Source organism: Pongo pygmaeus, chromosome 12, assembly GCF_028885625.2.
Source record: "Pongo pygmaeus isolate AG05252 chromosome 12, NHGRI_mPonPyg2-v2.0_pri, whole genome shotgun sequence".
Taxonomy (NCBI): domain Eukaryota; kingdom Metazoa; phylum Chordata; class Mammalia; order Primates; family Hominidae; genus Pongo; species Pongo pygmaeus.
Window position 1 is genome coordinate 59,817,320 of NC_072385.2, and position 24,867 is coordinate 59,842,186.

Below are 24,867 nucleotides of genomic sequence, written 5' to 3' on the forward strand. Positions count from 1 at the left end.
AATAACAGATGCAGTCAAGGCTGCAGAGAAAAGGGAATGCTTATACACTGTTAGTAGGAATGCAAACTGATTCAGCCACTGTATAAAGCAGTTGGGAGATTTCTCAAAGAACTGAAAAGAACCACTGTTCTACCCAGCAATCCCACTACTGGGTATATATTCAAAGGAAAATAATTCATTCTATCAAAAAAACTCATGTACTCCCATGCTGATTCCTGCACTATTCACAATAGCAAAGATGTGAAATCAACCTAGGTGGCCACCAATAGTGGATGGATAAAGAAAATGTGGTGCATATACACCATGAAATACTATGTATTTCATAAAAATAAAATAAAATCATGCCCTTTGCAGCAGCATGGATGGAGCTGGAGGCCATTATCCTAAGCCAATTAATGCAAGAACAGAAAACCAAATACTGCATGTTCTCACTTACAAGTGGGAGCTGAACATTGAATATACATAAAGATGAGAATAGAAAGTGAGGACTTCTACATGGGAGGAAAGGAGGAGGGAATGGGCTGAAAAACCACCAATTGGATACTATGCTCACCACCTGGGTGATGGGATTACTTGTACCCCAAAACTCAATGTCAAGCAATATACCCATGTAATAAACGTGCACATGTGTCCTTTAATCTATAATAAAAATTGAAATTATTTTTAAAAGGAATTAGAAAAAGATGAGCTCTACGTAACTAAAGTTCTATGTAACTAAAACTAAAACAAGTAGAAGGAGGGAAATGCTAAATGTTAGAATGGAAATAAATAAAACAGAGATTAGGAAAATGCAAGAGAAAATTAAAGAAACCAAAAGTTTGGTCTTTGAACACATCAACAAAAACTGAAATCTTCAGCTAGACTCACCAAGGAAAAACCGAAGACTCAAATCACTAAAATTAAGAATGGATGAGGGGATACTATGAACAATCATATACCAAGATTTAGACAACCTACATGAAGTAGACAAATTTCTAGATAAAGAAATGATCAAAATTGATTCAAGAAGAAATAAAAACTCTCAGTAGGCTTATAATGAGAAAAGACTGAGTTAATAATCAGAAAACTTCTCCAAAAGAAAAGCTTGGACCAAGCTTCCACTGATAAGTTCTGCCAAATAGTTAAAGAAGAAGTAACAACAGGCTGGGCCCCGTGGCTCACGTCTGTAATCCCAGCACTTTGAGAGGCCGAGGCGGGCGGATCATGAGGTCAGGAGATCGAGAGCATCCCGGCTCGCACAGTGAAACCCCGTCTCTACTAAAAATACAAAAAAAATTAGCCGGATGTGGTGGCAGGCGCCTGTAGTCCCAGCTGCTCGGGAGACTGAGGCAGGAGAATGGCGTGAACCCGGGAGGCGGAGCTTGCAGTGAGCGGAGATTGCGTCACTGCACTCCAGCCTGGGTGACAGAGCGAGACTCTGTCTCAAAAAAAAAAAAAAAAAAAAGAGGTAACACCAATTATTCACAATCTCATACAAAAAACATAACCAGAAAGATCACTTCTTGATTCCTTCTATGTAGGCCAGTATTATCCTGATATCAAAGGCAGACAAAGATATCACAGGAGAACTGCAGACCAATATCCCTTGTGAATATAGATGCAAAATACTACAAAAACTAGCTAACTGAATCCAAGACAGGAGAGGGATTACACATCAAAACCAAGTGGGATTTATCTTAGGAATGCAAGGTTGGTTCATCATATGAATAAATCAATATAATGCACCATATTAATAGAATAAAGGGAAAACATATAATCAGTTCAATAGAAATACAAAAGGCATCTGGCAAAACAAAAAACCCTTTCATGGTAAAAACACTCAACAAACTAGGAATGGAAGGGAACTTCCTCAACCTGTTAAAGGGCATCGACAAATAACTCACCCCTCACATTATGCTTGATGACTGTCAAGCTTTCCCCTTTAAGATTAGGAAAAAGACAAGGACATCCATTCTTGCCACTTCTATTCAACATAGTTCTGGAGGTTCAAACAAAGGCAATCAGCAAAGAAAAAGAAAAAAATAGCATGAGATTAGAAAGAAAAAAGAAAAACCATCTCTATTTGAAGATGACATGGTATTCTATATAGAAAATCCTAAGGCACACATATACACACACAAATTACTAGAGCTGATAAACAAGTTCAGCAAGCTTGTACAATCTATGATCAACGTAAGAAAAATCAGTTTTATTTCTATAAACTAGCAGTAAACAACCTAGAAACAAAATTAGGAAAAAAAGTTCATTTACAATGGCATTAGAAAGAATAAAACATATAGAAATACATTTAATGACAGATGTGCCAAACTGCAAAGAAGTAAAACCTATAAACATTGTTGAAAGAAATGAAAGAAGACTTAACTAAATGGGAATAGATCCCATGTTCATAGATTAGAAGTCTTAATATTGTTAAGATGTCAATACTCCCCAATTCCAACTATAGATTCAATGACATCCCTACCAAGATTCAAGCTGCCTTTTATTTTTTTCAGAGATTGGCAAGCTGATCTTAAAGTTCATAGAACCCATAAATAGCTAAAACAATTTTATAAAAGAAAAACAAAGTTGGAGGACTCACATGTCAAAATTTACCACAAGAAAACAACAATAAGACAGTGTGGTGGTGGCATATGCAGAGACATATGGATTAGTGAAATAGAATTAAGAATCTAGAAATAAACTCTTACATTTATGGTCAATTAATTTTTGGCAAAGGACCCCAGACAACTTAATGGAAGAAAGAATAGTCTCTGCAACAAATGGTGCGGGGTCAACTGGATATCCATATGCAAAAGAATGAAAGAGTATCCCCGGCCTCACATCACATACAAAAATCAGCTAAAAAATTATCATAGACACTAATTTAAGAGCTAAAATTATAACGCCCTTAGAAGAAAGCAAAGAAGTAAACTTTTTTGTGTGTGATGTTGGGTTAGGCAATAGTTTTAAACACAACATGAAAAACACAAATGACAAAAGTACATAAATTGGTCTTCGTCAAAACTAAAAATTTTGTACTGCAAATGATACCATCAAGAAAGTGAAAAGCATCCCAAAGAATGGGAGACATGTTTTCAAATAATATACTGAATAAGGGACTGCTATTCTGAATATATAGAGAACACATCAAACCCAATAATAAAAGAACAAAAATAAGCCAATTTAAACATGAGCATAGGATCTGAATAGAAATTTCTCCAAAGAAGATACTCAAATGGCTAATAGGCACTTAAAAAGGCGCTTCTCATTATTAGTCATTAGAGAAATGCAAATCAAAACGACAATGAGATGACACTTCACACTCATTAGGATGGCTATAATCAAAAATCAGAAAATAACAAATATTGACGAGGACGTGGAAATACTGAAGCCCTAATATGATCCTGGTGGAAATATAATGTGGTGCAGCCACTTTGGAAAACAGTTTGGGAGTTACTCAAAGGTTAAACAGAGAGTTACCATATGACCCAGCTGTTCTACTCCTACATATATATCCAAGAGAACTGAAAAAATTATGTCCACACAAAAACTTGTACACAATCTATTATAACAATTTATAACAGCATTATTTGTGAAAGTAAAAAAGTACAAACAATCCAAGTATCCATCCATTCATGAATATATAAAGAAAATGTTGTAAATCTACATGATGGATTTTATTCTGCAAACCAAAAAATGAAGTATTGATATGTGCTACAACCTTAAAAATACCATGTTAAGTCAAAGAAGCTAGATACAAAACGCCACGTATTTTACAATTCCATTTATGTGGAATGTCTCAAATAGGCAAACCCTATTTTGCCTAGTAGATTAGTGGTTGCCAGGGCTGAGGCGGGGGTGCAAGAACAAGGGTAATGGGAGGTAACTGCTAATGGGCACATGGTTTCTTTTTGGGGAGACAAAAATGTTCCGGAATTAGGGGTGAAGGATGTATAACTTTCTGAATATACAAAAACATGCTGAATTATATACTAAAAAAGAATGAATTGTATGGTATGTGAATTTTATCTCAATTAAAAAAAAACAAAACAGAGCTTGACCAACATTGAGACATACCCTAGAAAAGTAACTAGACTTAAAATCTTAAAAACCTACAAGAATCCAGAAATAAGTAAAGCTAGTCAATGTAGCAATACTACTACAATGAGCTGACACAAAATCCACAAAATATAACCAGTATTGGTTAGTTGGGGGAATGTCTGTATGTGGGGGCACAGGCGGGGAGAAGTGCAGTTTCTTAATTTTTCATATGATAGAGTCAATAGATACTGTTTCGTGTCTGAGAGTGATAGATTGAGAAAGTGTTTGAAGGATATTGGTTAATTAGATTACATGGCCGCTAAGTTATCAGAAAAACAGCTCAAAGAAACATATATTATGGCCGGGCATGGTGGCTCATGCCTGTAATCCCAGCACTTTGGGAGGCTGAGGCGGACAGATCACGAGGTCAGGAGTTCAAGACCAGCCTGACCACCATGGTGAAACCCCATCTCTACTAAAAATACAAAGATTAGCCGGGCATGGTGGCACATGCCTGTAATCCCAGCTACTCAGGAGGCTGAGGCAAGAGAATCGCTTGAACCTGGGAGGCGGCCGTTGTAGTGAGCCGAGATCATGCCCCTGCCCTCCAGCCTGGGCGACAGAGCAAGACTCAATCTCCAAAAAAAAAAGAAAAAGAAAAAAGAAACATATATTACATAGTAATGAACAAAAAAGATTGGAAATGGCAAGAAATCAGTAAAAATCATAAGATATCCTGAACAGCCAAAACAGTTTTGAAAGTGAACAACAATGTTGGAGGACACACACTTCCTGATTTTAAAACTTATTACTGGCTGGGCACTGCGTCTCAGACCTATAATCTCAGGACTTCTGGAGACCAAGACTGGAGGATCACTTGAGCCCAGCAGTTCGATATCAGCCTGGGAAACATACAAAAAACAAACAAACCAGAATAATCAACAACAAGAGAAAACCCAAACATATTACCAAAGGTGCAATAATCAAAACAGTGTGATAGTAGCAGAAAGACAGATGAATAGACCAATGATATATGCTAAAGTGACTAGAAATAAACTCTCACATATATGGTCAAATGATTTTTTTTTTTTTTGAGACAGAGTCTTGCTCTGTCGCCCAGGCTGGAGTGCAGTGGCACGATCTTGGCTCACTGCAACCTCTGCCTCCTGGGTTCAAGTGATTCTCCTGTCTCAGCCTCCTGAGTAGCTAGGACTATAGACATGTGCCACCACACCCAGCTAATTTTTTGTATTTTTAGTAGAGACAGGGTTTCATCATGTTGGCCAGGCTGGTCTCGAACTCCTGACCTCAGGTGATCCACCCACCTCAGCCTCCCAAATTGCTGGGATTATAGGTGTGAGCCACCGTACCTGGCCCAGATGATTTTTGACAAGGGTGCCAAGACCACTCAATGGGAAAAGAACAGATTTTTCATAAATGATGCTTGGAAACTTGAATATCCACATGCAAAAGAATGAAGTTGCACTCTTGTCTTATATAAAAAAATTAACCCAAAATGGGTTAAAGACCTAGGTGTAAGGACTAAAACTAAAAAAGTCTTGGAAGAAAACATAGAGAAAGGGCTTTGTGACATTGAATGTGGCAATGCTTTCTTGGATATGACACCAAAAGCACAGGTAACAAAAGTGAAAATAGACAAATGAGACCACCAGGCTTAACTTGTGCATCAGGGGACACAATCAACAGAGTAAAAGACAACCTATGCATTGGGAGAAAATATTTGAAATCATGATTCTGATATACAGAATACACAAATAACTCTCAGAATTCAACAACGACAACAAAATCAATAACCTGACCAAAAATGGGCAAAGGAATTGAACAGACTTTTCTCCAAAGTTGATATACAAATGGCCAACAAGCATGTGAAAAGATGCTCTATATCACTAATCATCAGAGCAATGCAAATCAAAACAACACTGAAATATCACCTCACACCCACTAGGATGGCTATTATAAAAAAAAAGAAAATAACAAGTGTTGGTGAGGATGTGGAGAAAATGGGTCACATGTGCACTGTCGGTGGCATTGTAAAATGGCACAACTCCTCTGGAAATCAGTATTGAGGTTCCTGCAAAAGTGAAAATTAGAGCCACCATTTGATTCAGCAGTCCCTCTTCTGAGTATGTCTCCAAAAGCACAGTAAGCAGGGACTCAAAAAGCTAATAGCATACCCATGTTCACAGCAGCACAACTCACAATAGGCAAAAGGTGGAGGCAACACAGATGCCCAACCACTGAGGAATGGATACATAAATGTGGCACACACAACCCATGGAAAATTATCCTGACTTAAAAAGGGAGGAAATCCTGTCACATGCTACAACATGGATGAATCTTAAGGATCTTATGCTAAGTGAAATAAGTCAGTCACTAAACGGTAGATATTTTATTTCTCTTATAACACAAAATCAGGAACTAAAAGATATTTCTTATCTTCCAAACTTGGTATTGACTAATTCACAGAGACAGAAAGTAGAATGGTGGTTACCAGAAGCTGGGGGAGGAGGACAAGGGAAGTTGTTATTCAATGGGTATAGAGTTTCAGGTTTGCAATATTCAAATGTTCTGGAGATCTGTCTCACAACAATGTGAATATATTTAACATTACTGTCCTGTACACTTAAGAATGCTTAAGATGGTAAACAGTGGGGAGGTGTTTTTTACTCCTCCCCACTGTTTGAAATGGAATTTAGTTTAACAAACATTAACTTAATAAGTTTACCAGAAGTAGAAAAAAACAAAAAGGAAAATGATAAAATTTAAACCGAACATATTTGTTACAACAATGAACTTAAGTAGAACTGACTTCAAAAAAAGACCTTCAAGTTGGGTGAGGGAAAAAAGTAAAATTCAAGTAGTTGCTACTTCCACTTGAGTGAAGTGACTCAGAAAAGCCAAAAGTAGAAGGATGGACAAAGAGCAATGGTGCAAATCCACACTTAATAAAACTGTATTTGATGAAGTAGAATCAAAGGCAAAACATATTCAAAATGTAAAACAAAAGTTACTACTTTATATGATTTATGGTACGATTCACAGTGAAAAAAGTGTCATTAATATTCATGCCATTAATGTTTATGTGCCAAAAATAAAAATAAATATAACCAGGCCGGGTGTGGTGGCTCATGCCTGTAATCTCAGCACTTTGGGAAGCTGAGGCAGGTGGAACGCTTGAGGTCTGGAGTTTGAGACCATCCTGGCCAACATGATGAAACCCCATCTCTACTAAAAATACAAAAATTAGCCGGGTGTGGTGGTTCACACCTGTAGTCCAAGATACTCGGGAGGCTGAGGCAGGAGACTCATTTGAATTCAGGAGGCAGAGGTTGTGGTAAGCCAAGATCGTGCCACTGCCCTCCAACCTGGGTGACAGAGGCAGATTCCTTCTCAAAAAAAAAAAAAATATATATATATATATATATATATAACCATTGAATTAACAAAAGATATATTCAATTAACTTAAAAGATACTCTTTGAAGTTCTCAAGAGATTAAGAAAATCAACATTCAGGAAGAATATAATTAATTTAATTAATAAAAATGATTTAATAGATATATATTAAGAAATGCATCATTAGGTGATTTCATTGTTGTGTGAACATCACAGTGTATGCTTACTCAAACCTAGATGGTACAGCCTACTATACATCTAGGTTATAAGGTACAGCCTATTGCTCCTAGGCTACAAATCTGTACAGCAAGCATGTCACTCAACTGAATACTGTAGATAATTTTAACACAGTGGTAAGTATTTGTGTATCTAAAATATTTACATAAAGAAAAGGTGTAGGAAAAATATACTATTATAATCTCATGGGACTGCTGTCATTTATATGTTGTGTGGCTGACTGAAATGTTGTTGTGTGGAATCTGACAGTGACTGGAATGTCATACTCTATTTGGAAACTCTACCTTCTTTAAAACACCCATGGATTACTTATATTTAGCCACAAAGGAAACCTCTATGTATCCTTAAAACACAAATAGAACACAGTACAGTCTCTAATCACAACACATTAAAATTATAACTTAATAAGTAGTGACAAAAAATCCAACATGGAATTAGGAAAAAATTATCTTTTATATGTCTTTTGAATCAAATAGAAAATCCAAAGCTAAGTTACATAACATCTAGAAAGTATTAAGAATACTAATAGATACAAATATACTGGGTATATACATGTGATTTCCACTTCGATATCTAGAAAACTGGATACAATATTGTTCTCTGCCTTATAACAAGACAACAACAATGGCAAAAGGGTAGAAACGGCAAGTTCTTAACTTTTCTGAAAGCCAGCAGCAAGTTGAGGAGTGGAGGGAAGAGAACGTGAGGCAGGCTTGGTATTGATTGTGCCTTGGCCCCAGGCCTGCTCTCAGGACAGCCTGCTCTGCCCAGGTCCTTTCAGGTTCCAACGACTCTCCCTCCTCCTCAGGGCTATGGGTTCCTGTACCATCCTTGTTGCTCCCCTCTACCCATCTACACCTTCATAATTAGTCCTTTGATTACCTATATCTATGAAGCTACCTGAAGAGTTGGGACCTGATATCTTCCGTAGAGAATTTGTTAAAAGGTTAGGTTAAAGAACGTGTCCTCTCTGAAGAGCTAGGACCACCGTCCTCGGATTTCTGGACATCTAACCAAGGATTAGCTATCTGTCTACTTTCATTCTCCTTCAAACGATAAGTCCAGGGCACTGATCTGATGTTGGGTTATTGATGAGAGACTGCGGGAGACGATGTCCTTTCCAGGAACCTACGTTAAATGAGTCTGAATCGATTTTTCTCTTCCTCCTGAGGCTTCCAGAATGTACTGCCCCTGGATTGTCCACCTTCCATCTCACTGGCCCCTTTCCAGGCTGGGCTGTTCCAGTGGAGGAGTGATCTTCCCAGATGCAGGCATGGGGTGGCACTGACACGCTGCTCTCAAAGCCCACAGCTCTGGGAATAACAGTGACTCCAACAATACAATGACCTATTATAAGCAGGTTCCTAGGAACAATAGAAAGACAAATAAAATAGTTTATCAGGGTAGTTAAACTGTTAATGTCTAGTCTAATTAACTATGACAAGTTAATTATTAAGTAAGCACCAAATGGCAGCAATACAAGTGCTTAATGAGAAGTGCAAGGGCTTCCAAAGAGGGAGGGACTGGGACCAGATTCATGTGGTTGGGTGGTCAGAAGTGGACGGAGCAGGTAGCACTAAACTGGATCTTGAAGAAGGAATAGAGCCTTAGTCACATATGGGAATGTGGTCAAGGGTGTCCTGACCACTGGCAACAGGATGGGGGTGATGGGGCCTTACTGGTGAATTTTATGCGCCTCCAGACAGAGCTGCTTCTCTGGGCTTGTGAGGCTTTATGCGAATTTCAGACTCACTAAACACTTGTCAAACGCCTGCCTGCAGGGTCAGCATGCTGTACTGAAAAAGTAAAACAGTGCAGGCTTTGGAGCCAGAGCTACCTTAGGTTTGAGCTTTCACTTCCCACATGGGGCCATGGAGAAGAAACCTCAGGTTTCTGGGCCTCAGTTTCCCATTTGCCAAATGGGGATGTTAATAATACCAACCTTAGCTCCAAGGCTGTTGTGAACATGAAATTGCACAACACGGGAAACCCTCTTTCTCACAGTGCCGGGCATCTAATAACTTCTTGGTAAAAAACAGCTATTGCTTCTTCCCTTTATGTTCTAGGCAGTAGTGCTGAGGCAGGCAGTGAAGTAAAATAAGATTCACTGCTGGTGGGAAAGTAAACTACAGCTGACACTTTGGAAAACAGTTTGGCATTTCCTCAAAATGCTACACAGGATTAAAATGTGAACCAGGAATTTCGCTCCTAGGTATACATCAAAAGAATTGATAATAGGTATTCAAATAACTGCTTGTACATGAATGTTCACAGCAGCACCATTCACAATAACCAAAACGTAGAAACAACCTTAATGTCCATCAATGAATGAATGGATAAACAAAGTGCGGTATAAACATACATGGAATATTATTGAGCCCTGAAAAGGAATGAAGTACTGATGCATGATGCAACATGAATGAATTTTGAAAACATTAACTGAAAGAAGCCACACATAAAAGGTCAGATATTGTACAATTCCATTTATATGAAATATCCACAATAAATAAATCCATAGAGACAGAAAGTAGATTAGTGGTTGCAGGGATTGGGGAGAGAGGGAAATAAAGGGTAACCACTTAATGAATAAAGAATTTTCTTTTGTGGTATAAAAATGATTTGGAACCAGAAAGGGGTGGTTGTTGCACAATATTGTGAATGTACTAAATGCCACTGTACACATTAATAGGATTAACTGAAATAATAAAATAAAATAGGACACAGGTCTTACCTTTAGGAGCTCACAATCACACCTGAGTCCCTTTAGATTCCCAAGACTCAGTTTCACTGCCTGAAAGCAGGATCAAGTGCCTACAATGTGCAAAGACCTTCAGAGTTTATCTTTTATGCAGAGAATCCCCCATAATTCCTCTTTTCAGAGGTAACCGCTACCAGCATTTGGTGGAACCACTCAGACTTTTCTCTCTGCATGCTTGTTTGTGGATATCATTTTTCAATGCCATTTTTCCAAAAATAAATCCAAACATATTGTTTTATAATCTCTTCTTGCTTGGTGCTATAGTTGGACAATGTTTTTCATGTCAGTAAACCCACATCAGCATTGGTCATGACTGTGAGGTACTGTGCTACAGAAATAGAGCAGGATTTATTCAGCCAGTCCCCTCTTGTTGCACATTAGGTTGCTTCTATGTCAATAAACTTTACAGTGATAAACATCCTTATACAAACATCTCTGCACATTTGACCAGTTACTTTCTTGAGCTCTAACCCTAGTAGTTGAATTTGGATCCAGTCTTTTCAAAGGATTTTGAGGTGGAGCAGGGTGGCTCACTCCTGTAATCTCAGTGCTTGGGAGGCTGAGGTGGGAAGATTGCTTGAGCCCAAGGATTAGGGACCAGCCTGGGCAATATAGCAAGACCCCGTCTCTAAAAAAACTTTTTTAAAATTAGCCACATGTGGTGGTGGGTGCCTGTAGTCCCAGCTACTTGGGAGGACAAGGGCAGAGGATCACTTGAACCTGTAAGTTTGAGGTTACAGTGAGTTATGACTGTGCTACTGCACTCTGGCCTCAGCGATGGAGCGAGACTCTGTTTTGATTTAAAAAAAGGATTTTGACATGCTGTGTAATGATTCTCCAGCAAAGATCTCCCATTTCAGTGTTCCATCAAAAGTGTGTGTGTCTGTGCATTTCTTTGTGTTTGTCCTACATTAGCTCATACCATTCTTTTAATTCTTTACCATAATGATAGGTAAAACCTAGATAGTATTTTGATTTTTATTTATTTGATTTCTAGTGAGGTTTTTTTTGTATATTCTTTTTTGTACACTTTTAAAATATATTCATAAACCCATATTTACTTCTTCTTTAAAAAATTCTCCATTCTTATACAGAGTCCATTCTACCCATTTGGCATTTTTTTCCTATTAATTATTCGGAAGGAAACGTGAACTTTTCTGTTTTGAGGAAAGCTTCCATTTGAGGAACACTCAAAATGGAAGCCTGAAAAAGAACCATCAAAGAGGGAAAGACAGACCAGGAGAGAAGGGGGTATGAAATGAAGAGCCACGTGTTAAAGCAGTTGGGTGGCTGCTGTACCCAGAAGCCTCCTCGGTTGACATTATTTGGCTGACTCTTAGTTGCTCTGCTAGGAGCCAGTCTCTTGCACATCTTTGCTCTGATCTTATTTCCCTTACATCTAAGCTCTTGGACTGACTCCAGTGCCTTAGTCCATTCTGGCTGCTATAACACAATTACCATAAACTGGTAAACACTTTACACTTAGCTTGTAGACAGAAATTTATTTCTCACAGCTCTGGAGGCTGGGAATCCAAGATTAAAGTGCCAGTAGATTTATGTCTGGTGAGGACCTGTTCCTCATAGATGGCACCTTCTGTGTATCCTTACATGGCAGAAGGGGCAAACAAGCTCCCTTGGGCCTTTCTGTAAGGGCACTGATCTCATATGTGAAGAATTCATCCTCACGACCTAATCACCTCCCAAGACCCCACCTCTGAATACCATCACCTTGGGGATGAGGTTTCAACATAGGAGTTTTGGGGGGACATATTCAGACCATAGCACCCAGGTACCGCAAGCAGCTGTATGAATGGAGGAACTCCCTCAGCGTTCAGCATGTTTGAGGACTATAAAGCATACCTGGTACTTGGCAGTTAGGAGACCCCTGGTGATCTTACCAGGGGTGGTTTTAGAGGGTCCGTGGAGCCAGCAGCCAGCAGTGAGGAGTGGAAATGAGGTGGCTCCATGTGGAGGTCAGCCTGTTATTCTGGGCTCACTGTGAGTGACAGCACCATTCGGAGGTAAATGGAGGTGAGAGAGCTGCACTGGCCACTTTTGGAGTGGAACCGGGGGACAGTGTGAGTGAGTCTTCCCTCCAATTAGCAACTGCCTTCCTGTGCATGTCTGAGTGTAAGGGGTGCTTTCTACGGCATATAGAAGAATGCTGGGTTATAGATAATGCCCAGGTACTAAGCCTAGTACCCAAAAATTATTTTTCTGCTTCTCTCCCTCCTCCCACTCTCCACCCTGAGGAAGGCTCCAGTGTCTGTTGTTTCCGTCTTTGTGTTCATAAGTTCTCATCATTTAGCTCCCACTTACGAGTGAGAACACGTAGTGTTTGATTTTTTTTTCCTTTTTTTGGGCAGCGTTTCACTTTTGTTGCCCAGGCTGGAGTGCAATGGCGTGATCTCGGCTCACCACAACTTCCGCCTCCCGGGTTCAAGTGATTCTCCTGCCTCAGCCTCCCAAGTAGCTGGGATTACAGGAATGCGCCACCAAACCTGGCTAATTTTTTTTTGTATTTTTAGTAGAGTCGGGGTTTCTCCGTGTTGGTCAGGCTGGTCACGAACTCCCAACCTCAGGTGATCTGCCCGCTTCTGCCTCCTAAAGTGCTGGGATTACAGGCGTGAGCCACTACGCCCAGCCTGGTTTTCTGTTCCTGTGTTAGTTTGGTAAAGGTAAGGGCCTCCAGCTCCATCCATGTTCTTTCAAAAGACATAATCTTGTTCTTTTTAATGGCTGCATAGTATTCCATGGTGTATATGTACCACCTTTTCTTTATCCAATCTGTCATTAATGAGCATTTAGGTTGACTGCATGTCTTTGCTATTGTGAATACTGCTGCAATGAACATTCACATGCATCTCTATGGTAGAACAATTTATATTTCTCTGGATATATACCTAGTAATGGGATTGCTGAGTCAAACGGTAGTTCTGTAACAAAACTTTTTGACTGTGCCCTCCTCTGCAGCTGCCAGGCATCTCCCTGTTTCACTGTGTGGCAAAACTGCTCCATGATATCCTCTGCACTCAGCTCCAGTTCCTCTCCTGTGAAACCTTCCCCTGTCAGGAGGTCTTTGGGGACCACTGAACCAACGCTGCTCCTGTCAAGGTCATCAGTCATCCCCATGTTGCTGCGTCCTGTGGTCAACATCAGTCACTTCCCAGGCCCCATCTCACTTGACCCATCACTGAAGCCTTCAACTCTGTTGATATTTGTACCATGAACTTTATTCCACAAAGAATATAGAAACATTTTGAAAACCAGATCTTGTCATCAGTTTTTAAAATTATGTTATAATGGATACATACAAAAGAAACTGGAATGTATATATTAACATTCAGGTTAGATACAATAAGTCATTACTGCAAATGTGCCTTTCCCACCCTGTTGAGTCTTACACATTTGGGGATATTATTCCCCCTGTACAAATTAGGAGAGGAGGGTCAGAGAGGTTAAGACACCTGCAGGAGGCAGAGCTAGGATTTGAACCCAACTCTGTTTGACTCTAAAATCTGTATTTCATCCAGTAGGCAGCACTGCCCTCAAGGAAGATCCAGGTTTTTAGGATCCTGAGGCAAATACATTTCCGAGCCTGTTTTCAAAATATAAAATTATAAAACCACAGTAGGTTTTTTTTTTTTTGTAAGGGGCTGGTGCAGGGGAAAGAGGAACTTTGAAGCCTAAGCTTTGTTAGCTTCCCAATAAAACGTGTCTCTTCCCTGTTCCTCCCCTACTGGGAATACCCAAACTGCCTGTCTATTGTTCACTCACTCAACACACACTTACCGAGCACCTACTACCTGCCAGGCTTGTTCTGGGCACTTAACATACATGAGTGAACCGAAGAGCCAAAGATCCCTGCTTGCAGAGCCTACTAAATACAAATCAACAACAGATGCATATCCTTAGCATTTAGAGCAGGTTAGAAGGTGATAAGAAAACTTAGAGCCAGCTATGGGGATAGCGAACGGCCAGGTAGGCTAGGGGTGAAGTGCATTGTGAAATAGGGTGTTCTGGGTAGGACTGGCTGAGAGGAAGGCCTGGGATCAGGGTGTGGTAGAAACCTAGTCACCCTTGAGGCTGCCGGGAGGGTACCCTGCTGATTGGTTATGAGGCACTTATGGCCTTGATCAGCAGATTGGCCTAAAGTACCTGGGGCTGAGTGGTCCAGGGCAAAAGATCAGCCTAAGGCGAAGCAGCCTTGTCTGGTGTTCCCCTGACAGCAGGAACACACCTTTGTGTGCCACCAGCCTTGGCCCAACTTCCAGCGGCAGCAAGAGCTGTGGAGCCCTAGGTCGGCTGCCTGAGGCCAGTTATGCACAAGCGGGGTCCCCCGCCCCAGCTCTCCTGGTGGACAGTGACAGGATATGAGAAGTTGGCGATGATGCTGTTCCCTAGGGAGAAGAGCTGAGGGGTGGCAAGAAGGGCCTAACCGAGCAATGGGGTCTGGGTGGGGGACACATATCTGGAGCCCAGGTGCAGCCAGCCAGGGGCGGGGGAGCACAGGCTCAGGGCAGCTCCTGTGCAGGGACCTCACTGATGGCTCCAGGTGTGGGTGGTCACTCAGAGGGACGCCTCGGCAGAACTCAAGCCCTTCTTCTTGGTGGAGGCCCAGTTGGGGGAGGGGTGCACCAGCGGGACAGAGAAGGGTCTTTCCAGGGAGACCAGGGGGCACATGTGGAGCCTGGGCAGACGGGGTGGCCAGGGTGGGACCCATACCCCTGCTCCACAGGAACCCCCAGCTCCCCAGGGCACCCCATCCCTCCCACCCCCACCCACAGTGAACCTGCCACTGCTCCTAGGCCTCCAGTGGGCCAAGAGCCTGCATGTGGAGGGGGAGTCAGAAATGCAACTTCGAGGAGTCAGCCCCAGTTGCTTGGGCAGGTTGGTGGCCCCAGCCCAGAGCCATGGCTTCCTGGGCACCCCCACCCCATCCCTGTCCCTGTCCAGTTCCCAGGAGAGGGCTCCATCTCCTTCCTCCTAGTTCACATTCACCTTGACCAACACCTAGCACCCTGGTGGGACCCCCCCAACCCCCAGTCTCCCTTGGGGGTGCCCTGGACTAGCAGGGCCAGGCCTCCTGGGGCCCCCTGAGGTGGAGAGGGGCACAGGGTAGGACTAGGTATGGGTAACCGCCACACACAGTCACCCAGGAGTGTCAGCAATGAAAGAAAATGAATTCCTCTTTCCAGACAGTATGGGGTCTTCCAGGTAGTGTTTCTGCTACTGCTGAACTGAGTGAATTGCGTGCATGAGCCTTGGGGAAGGCCTGGGCATGGGTTCTAAACTCCTTTCCAGCTGCCTGACCCCCAGAGCCCATCCTCTGGTCGTGGAGAAATGGAATTACAAATAAAATCTTCTCCCATCCCAGCAAGCCTCTCTGCAGAGGAAGAAGAGAAAGAAAAACACTTTTATCCTTGAAAAAGGATTAACCCAGAGTGAGATGCGCATCACAGGCAATGATCCGCTAAGGCGCTGCAAAGACAGAAAGAAATCTCACCGCTAATCTAGCCAGTGGGTCCAAACCATTGCACATGTTCTCAAGAGAAGCCATGCCTTGTCCTCAGGTCAGGGGACTGCACAGCACTTCTGGTCACACCGAGTTCATCAGAGATTCAACCTCAATTCACTCGACAACCTGCGTCTGCTATTTGACTTCGTACAAAGGAAAAACAACCCTTATCTTTATGATAGGAGGTAGATTTATCACACAGGGCAAAAGTTAGGTTCCCGCCCTCCCATAGAGACTGGGAGATAGGGCCCTGGCTGCTCTGATGATAACGTTTCAAAGACTGGGCTCCCAGGTCCTTCAGGAACATAGTCCTGGGTTGCAAAGCTGGCAAGAGGCTTATTTAGCTGTCAAAAAGCTTTGCATGCTCCTCAAAGGGGCAGATGAAGGATTTAAAATGACAAGTTTTCCAAAGAAAATGCTCTAAGGGACAGAGCACACCTCTTCACTTAACAAGAAGAATTAGGCCTCTTCATTGTTCATTGTCTTTTTTTTTTTTTTTTTTTTTCTTTTTGCTCTAACACTGTTTCTGAGAGCATTGCCCCATGACTCCTGAGATGTGCCACCAGTTCTGCCGAGCCTAACATGGGGTCTTTGGAGTGAAAATTTCTGTTTTTCCTTATTGCTTAAACAATTATTGCTTAAAATTAAAATAATTAAAAAATTATTGTTTAAAAAATTAAAATCTCAGCTTGTTAGTATTTTGTATAAATCTGCATGTTCCCTTCAAGAAAACCTTATCTCTGAGGAAGTGAGGTGTGACGTGGTTAAGGCAGCTCCCCAGGCTGCCTTGGTTTGCCCCCGCCCCTCATATAGGCTTCCCTGGTCACCCCTCACTGTCGCAAACTAAGACCTGAATATGAAAGCTTTCACACGCAGCCCAGATCCACGCACCTTTGCGTTTGCACTTCAGGCATTGTCTGCAGCAAGTGCTCAGTTCCAGGCCAGCTTCCAGAAGCTCCAAGACTCATCCCTTTATTCAGGAATTGAAAATGAACTGGAACTGAGGACTTTTAAACTGGAAGACATTTCAGAAATGATCAAATTTAATAGTTCCTAACCTTCTGGGATCGCAGACACCTTTGAAGATCTGATGTAGAAAGTGAGCCCACAAACTTGCACACCAATGCGAGTTTAAGGAGCCGCTGTGGTGCCCACGAAGCAGCCCTTCATGATTTAGTTGAGGAGGCTGCAGCTGAGCCCTGTGTCCCAAGGAGAAATCTGAGTTTTTAGTGGGAAAAATAGCACGTCACAGCAGGCAACAGAAGCTCACTGGCTACACTAAGTCCCATTTAGAAAACTCTGGGCCGGGCATGGTGGCTCATGCCTGTAATGCCAGCACTTCAGGAGGCTGAGGCGGGCGGATCACGAGGTCAGGAGTTTGAGACCAGACTGACCAACACAGTGAAACCCCGTATCTACTAAAAATACAAAAATTAGCCAGGCATGTTGGCGCATGCCTGTAGTCCCAGCTACTTGGGAGGCTGAGGCAGGAGAATCGCTTGACCGGCATGAATGTTAAAATAGGCATCATTATTCAGAATGGACTCTGTGACAATCAGGTACAGATTATGAACAAGACCTGAGGCCATGCAAGGCAAGAATTAACACACACCCTAGAAACCACAGCGTCTCCTTCAGTGGGTTTAAATTGACCCAGGATACTGTGGCTGACGTTCCTACCTGACTCTGGGATAGCATCACGTGGCAGAGGCAGATCCTCTCTCTGAACTGAAGCGTTCCTGTGTACCAACTTCACGTCGTCAGACAAAGCTGAACTCTCAACCAATTGCCAATTGGAAAATCTTTGAACGCACCTGTGATCTATAATGCCCCCTGCTGCTTCACAATATCCCACCTTGTTAGGCCAAGTCAATGTACACCTTCCATGGATTGATTTATGATGTTACTCCAATTCGCCTTGGCACACCCTTTGCTCAGCTTGGGTTTCCCAAACCAGCTACCGGCCCCCAGCCCTCCACTCCCAACCAGCACACTCTTCATCTCACCAGCAACTCCACCTGTGCTCACCTGGGTGGGCTCTGCCGGCTGCCAATCTGCACCTGTTTCCCACCCCTCCTGACTGTAGGGCGCCCCCTCTCTGGGCAGTGCTCACTGTCACTCAGCCCCTCAGCCCCTGAGCTCCCTGGGGTTCTCCATCTCTATAGGGTGCTGGCATCCTTCGGCCAGGACTCCTTTAATATAACCTGGATTCTGCTATGAAATGTACAGTCTCCAGAAAGTGTGACTGAGTCCCCATGTAAACCTTCTCTGTCACCTGGAATGTGGGGCATAGCCCCCAGCTTTCTGCTGTGGGTGAGCAAGGAAGCAGACAGCTTCAACTGGGCTGGCAAACACCCGACGTCTTATGTAGTGTCAGTCTTGGGAGGAAGCTGACGCCACACATAGAATGGCAGAAAAACCAACAGGTGAAACCTACTTTCAGGTCACCCTGTCTGTCTTCCTGGAGTTGGCAGTTTCATGGACCATTAGATCACCTCTCTTATGTCAATTTTAGGTGGATTTCAGCAAGTGCAACATAAAAGTCCTAACTGTCAACTTCACCCTCCTAACAAAGTTATTCTGGATGTGATGTCTCCACCAACGTCCTGTTCCCAGAGCCCCATCAGGTGTGTCCTCCTGGGCGGCAGCCTCGCTTCCGACATCTGGTGCCTTCATGCCAAGTACAGGCCCGGCACACCTCAGGCCCTCAGCCACTGTTTGTTGAATGAATAAATGAATCTTTCAGGTCTGACAAGGAAAGCCCAGGCTTTTATCAGGAAGGCTACAAAAATGCAGAAGTCACAGTATTCCTGGGAGCAAGAGATGCCTGAATGTCAACTGAGGTCGCTGTATTTTGAGGAAGCCACAGCCACGGTGAGCATGGAGGGAGAGACAACACAGAGGGACAGAACACAAACCTCTCCCCCTCCATGTGACCAGCAGGTTTCTGACTCTGAATATTGGTCAGACTCACACTAGAAGTACTCAGTGGTGCTTTGGAGCAGCTGCTCACCTCTTGTGATTCCTAGGCCATCTCCTGCTTGACACTGAAATATTCTGAGAACACTCTAAAGATGAGCTATGGACTTCCTGCTCAGACTTGATGCTCCTTAGACTTTTCCTTGGAGGTGGTGTTGGGTGCCAAAGATCCAGAATCTCAGCAGCCTCCACCCGCTGGCCCTGGGTCCCCGCTGCTGGCTCCCAGCTTCTGGTTTCTGCTGAGGAAGGCTGCAGGGCAGCAGCTTTAGGGAAAGCTTTGACTTTTGCAAATCTGGGCTCTCTCCAGTGTTTTCCTGAATGCCCCTACCAGTAACCTGGCTGTCGTCTCTGAGCCCTTCCTCATCCTCATCCCTGTGTGAATCATTCCAACTCCTGCTGTTTCTGCCCCCAAATGCACCTCCATGTGGCTCATGTCTCACCTTCTTGACTTCCTCCCTCTGGTGAAGCCGCTGCTGTCTCAGGGGCCTCTGCTAGCCCAGGCGGCTTCTTTGTGAACACAGAGCTAGGCACAGCCTCAAGCCATGCAGCCCTCTGGATGCAGAGTTTAGCAGGCAAGCAATGCCTTTGAGCAAATAAGAAAGGGTTGCGTTTTCCTTTGGCCAGTCTCAGCTTCGTGCCATGGCTCATGGCTTGGCAATGGGAGGCCTGATTTTAGCTCCTACCAGCCCCTCTGGGCCAGCTGCCCTTGTACAGTGAGCACCTGCATTCCTGCACTGGGGGCCCTGCTCTTGCCTGGATGCTGCACAAGCCTTGAGGGGTAGCTGCTTCCATTCCTACCTCCTTAGATCCATTGTCCACCTGCAGCCAGAGTGATGGTTGTGTGTGTGCGCACACACACACACACACACACCCCTCCTCCCCTCCGTGCATATCAATGTCCTCCCCTTGCTCTTGGAATAGAGTCCAAACTACCTAACCTAGATGACGGGCCCAGTGTGGCTGATCAACAATAGGTTAGCTAATCTTTGGAAGGCAAGTTTCCCTTCAATAGCATGTAAGTTGGTGTGGAAAAGGGCTTTTTCTGTTAGGTTTTGCTTTTGCCTATCTTGTATATGTTACAACCTTGTAATCGGGCCCCTTGAGATTTCAGCACCACACCATGTTTTAGTGACTGAAATAATGAACATTCTGATCAGACCCTTGCTGCCTTGCACATGTTAACCACTTGCTCTTGGTCCAATATTCCTTGTTCCCACAACATAATGATAAACTGCTCATGTACTGTTTCTTTGCCCAGCAGCAAGACATATCTTTAGGGTCAGGAAAAGTTTGCAGAAAGAATGAATGCCTTGAAGGGCACTGTGACCAGCTGCTGACACCCAGAAGCCTGGTTGCTCAACCTGTTATCTGAGACTGAGGAAACAGACTTTTCCTCTCAAACTCCCTGACCTCCCCCTTCCTCACTCTCTAGCTACATAAAAACATTCTGCTGCTGCTTCTTTGTTGAACTGAATTTGAGAGATCTTGCTCTCCTGCCTTCTTGCTTTGGCCAAATCGAATAAAACTTTCTCTATCTCCAAGCACCCATGTGTCAGTGTTTGGCATCAGCTCCACATCGGGTACAAGAGCATGAATTTGGGCCTCCCCAACATCTGCAGTGCAAAATATTTAACAATGGGTGTGGCACAGCCTCTGACCAACAGCCAGAACACACACCAGCCACACACAGCCATGCCTGTCAGCCGAATGTCAACCTTGCTCATGGCTGAAATGACCCCCAGACACAGGAAGTGCATCACACACAATTGTTGACTGAATCAATGAATGGGTGTAGGTGGGGGTTGGTGAGGTAAGTGCAAGGAACTGAAAACAATCGATGCTTCGTGGACCAGGGAAACCTCAGCAGGGAGAAGCTTAACTGGGAAGGGCCTTGTTGCCAACTGTGGGGACTTGGCTTCTGGCCAATGGTGACTGAGTGCAGGGTGAATGGCACATTTCTCAGGCTCGTGGTATATGTGTACAGGGACCAGGGTGGATCTCAGAGAGTACCAAGTGTGCCAGGTGGCAGAGAGATGCTCGGGGCCTGAACAGGCAAGAGAGGTGGCAGGCCTTCCAGAAAGGCAAGGAACCCAGGCAGTTCCAGACCTGAGTCTCCCCCTCCAGGCTATTCCCTTTGACTACAAAGGGGAATGAACACTGGGCTCCCTGCTGTGTTACAGCCCAGCACTTTGATCCTAGAGTTTATGATTACCAAACATTCAGGAACCAACCAATGAGGCAGGCAGCCTGCTTTCCAGGGGTAGGCAAGCCCCGGACACTATCTCCTGAATGCCACTGAGCGGCTGAGAGTTGAAGCTCCCTGGACACTCAAGGGTCTTGTGGTGACAGGTGAGGGGACTGGGTGGAAGGACAGTGCTCTGAGCATGCACCTTCCTTGGGTTCTGGAGGCTGGGCTGTTTTTTGTGCTTGGCTGTTACGCCACCTCAGCAACTTAAAAACTTACAATAAAGCTGGAGGGAGCCTTTCCTGAAACTTGTGCTTGGACACAGGATTTCTGCGATGTATGGTCCCTGGAGAAGCACCAAAGGGTTGGGCATGTGGCCTGCCTGAGGTAGGTGCCTTCTCAATGCACCAAGAATCTGAGACAGCCAGAAAAAGGAAACAGAGGGAAGAGCGGTGGGTAGTTCATCTATCAGGGCTTCATAGAAGGTATTTTATTCAATCTTCAAAACAACTCTAGAAGGCAGGTTTTCTTCTCCCCTGTTCTATAGATGAAGAAATGGAGGCTCAGAGAGGTTAAGTGACATGCCCAAGGTCACACAGCTAGAAAGGGATGGAGCCAGACTCCAATGCAGGTCTTTCTGACCCTACCTTCTCCCAGTGGCAGAGGCCTACTTTGTCATGGGCAAAAGCGGAAAGACACACCCTTGAGCAGGTCTCCCTGTTCCTGCAAGGCTGGGAGCTGTGCAGGCGCTCACATGGTTTCCTCTCTCTTCTCCAGGCCTGGCGTAAAGGCGTGCAGGCAGGCCTAGCTCTGTCTCCTGGACTCAGAGATTTCAGACACAGAAGTCTGTCCATGGCTCCTTATCACATCCGCAAATACCAGGAGAGCGACCGCAAGTGGGTCGTGGGCTTGCTCTCCCGGGGGATGGCCGAGCACACCCCAGCCACCTTCCGGCGATTACTGAAGCTGCCTGGAACCCTCATACTCTTACTTGGGGGGCCCCTCGCCCTACTCCTGGCCTCCGGCTCCTGGCTTCTGGCCCTCATGTTCAGCCTCAGCCTCCTCCCTGCCCTGTGGTTCCTTGCCAAAAAACCCTGGACGGAGTATGTAGACAAAACATTGCGCACAGACATGTCTGACATCACCAAATCCTACCTGAGTGAGCGTGGCTCCTGCTTCTGGGTGGCTGAGTCTGAAGAGAAGGTGGTGGGCACAGTAGGAGCTCTGCCCGTTGATGATCCCACCTTGAGGGAGAAGCGGTTGCAGCTGTTTCATCTCTCTGTGGACAGTGAGCACCGTGGTCAGGGGATAGCAAAAGCTCTGGTCAGGACTGTCCTCCAGTTTGCCCGGGACCAGGGCTACAGTGAAGTTGTCCTGAACACCAGCAACATCCAGCTCTCTGCCATGGCCCTCTACCAAAGCATGGGCTTCAAGAAGACTGGCCAGTCCTTATGCTGTGTGTGGGACAGGCTAGTGGCTCTTCATACAGTTCATTTCATCTATCGCCTCCCTTCTGCTCAGGCAGGGAGTCTATGATTTCTTTCCTTCTGGATTGGTCAGAATAGAATCCATTCAGTTGTAGCAGCAAGCAATCCCCAACCTTTCACTGCAATGACCTTTCAATGCAATAAAAGCTTATTGTCCATTCACATCTGTGTCCCATGTGATTGCTTGTGGGGTAGCTTCTGGGTTTCTGCTTCATTCAGTCTTTTTGAGTCCCATCTGTTTCATTTTTCTAGTGCCAGGATAATGTTGCATAAGAACAACCATAAAATGAAAGAAATATTTATTTAGCTCATGAGTCTAAAGTCAGCAAGTTTGGCTGAACTTGGCTGGGCAGTTCCTCTGGTCTCTGATTGCATTGTACAAATGCAGTGGGATTGGCTGAAAGACTAGACCAATTGTGCTTTTTGTTTTCCCACAGGCTAGCTCAGGCATGGTTTCAAGGAAATTGCAGAGGAACAAAAACAAAAGCAGAAACAAACAAATGTGTTTTCAAACCCCTGCATGTGTTGCATCTTCCCCAAACTCAAGGAGAGAGGAACCTGCCTCTGTAGTGAGAAGGGCTGCAAAGTCACATAGCAAAAGGGTGGAATGCAGCCTTGTGAGAAGAATTGGGGCCAGATACACAATCAATCCACTCTAACCACAAGGTCTTTGCAGAGGGAAGAAGGTGGCCTCAGAGGGGAGTGTGGGATTTACCATGGGCTAGACCTGGAAGTAGTATAACTCTTCCAGGGGATCATAACAGAATACCTGAGACTGGGTAATTTATAAGGAAAAGAGGTGTATTTGGTTCACGGTTTTGCTGGCTGTACAAAAAGCATAGTGCAGGCATCTGTTTCTGGTGAGGGCCTCAGGAATCTTTTACTCATGTGGAAGCTGAAGGGGGAGCAGGTGTGTCACACGGCAAGACAGCAAGCAAGAGAGATGCTAGGTGCTTTCAAACAACCAGCTTACATGTGAACTAATATAGCCAGAACTCATTCATTACCATGGACAGATCACCAAGCCATTTATGAGGAATCCACCCCTATGACTAAAACATCTCCCACTAGGCCCCACCTCTAACATTGGTGGTGATATTTCAACATATGATTTGGAGAGAACAAACATCTAAACTATATCAGTCTGCCCCTTACCCCCAAACCTCATGTCATCTCACATTGCAAAATGCAACCATCCCTTCCTAACAGTTCTCCAAAGTCTCGACTTGTTCCAGCATTAACTCAAAAGTCCAGAATCCATAGTTTCTTCTGAGCCTTAAGGCAAATGTCTTCCACCTATGAGGCTGTTATATCAAAAACAAGTTACATACTTCCAAGATACAATTGTGTTACAGGTATTGGGTAGGCATTCCCATTCCAAAAGGGAGAAATTGGCCAAAAGAAAGAGGCAACAGTCCCCACACAAGTCTGAAACCCAGCAGGGAAAACATTAAATCTGAAACTTCCAAAATCATCTTCCTTAACTCCATACTGGTGAGAGGAGTGGGCTTTCAAGGCCTTGAGCAGCCCTGTCTCTATGGCTTTGCTGGGTGCAGCCCACATGGCTACTCTCACAGGTTGGGATTGAGCCTGTGAGTCTTCCATGCTGAGGCTGCAAGCTGCTGGTGACTCTACCTTTCTGGTGTCCGGAGGGCACTGGCCCCATTCCCACAGCTCCACTAGGCAATGTCCTAGTGGGGACCTTGTATGGGGTTCCAACCCTATGTTTTCCCATGGCTCTGCCCTAGTAGAGGCTCTCTGTGGGGTCTCTGCCCTGTGGCAGGCTTCTGCCTGGGCGCCCAGGCTTTTCGATACATCCTCAGAAATCTAGGTGGAAGCTCCCAAGCCTCCTTCACTCTTGCATTCTGCAAGCCTGCAGACCTAAAACCATAATGGAAGTCTGGGCATGGTGGCTCACACTTGTAATTCCAGCACTTTGGGAGGTTGAGGCAGGTGGATCACCTGAGGTCAGGAGTTGGAGACCAGCCTGACCAACATTGTGAAACCCCATCTCTACTAAAAATACAAAATTAGCTGGGCATGGTGGCGCATGCCTGCAATCCCAGCTACTTGGGATACTGAGGCAGGAGAATAGCTTGAACCCTCGAGGCGGAGGTTGCAGTGAGCTGAGATCGTGCCATTGCATTCCAGCCTGGCTGACAGGGCAAGACTCTGTCTCAAAAAAGAAAAAAAAAAAAAGTATGGAAGCTGCTAAGACTTAGGGCTTGTACCCTCCAAAGCAGTGGTCTGAGCTGCACCTGGGGCCC

General features: G+C 44.3%; 2 protein-coding genes across 2 annotated transcripts in view; one reads left to right on the forward strand and one right to left on the reverse strand.

The window, feature by feature from the left end:
* The window catches only part of LOC129030009 (putative ALMS1-like protein), a 37,771-nt gene extending 15,426 nt beyond the window's left edge, over positions 1-22,345 (reverse strand). The window contains exons 1-2 of the mRNA XM_063649026.1: positions 22,269-22,345; positions 8,802-9,037 (exon numbers count right to left, since the gene is read on the reverse strand). The gene's annotated coding sequence lies outside the window, so the exon portion shown is untranslated. The remainder of the gene's footprint in view (positions 1-8,801; positions 9,038-22,268) is intronic.
* LOC129026018 (N-acetyltransferase 8-like) lies at positions 21,218-22,762 on the forward strand. Its single transcript, XM_054473524.2, has 2 exons — positions 21,218-21,277; positions 21,891-22,762. The coding sequence occupies exon 2, from the start codon at positions 21,966-21,968 to the stop codon at positions 22,647-22,649; it is 684 nt and encodes a 227-aa protein (XP_054329499.1). The 5' UTR covers positions 21,218-21,277; positions 21,891-21,965; the 3' UTR covers positions 22,650-22,762.
* The last annotated feature ends 2,105 nt before the right edge of the window (positions 22,763-24,867 follow it).

Excerpts from the sequence above, each read along its gene's own strand:
- LOC129026018 (XM_054473524.2), top strand. The coding sequence starts at position 21,966 with ATGGCTCCTTATCACATCCGCAAATACCAGGAGAGCGACCGCAAGTGG.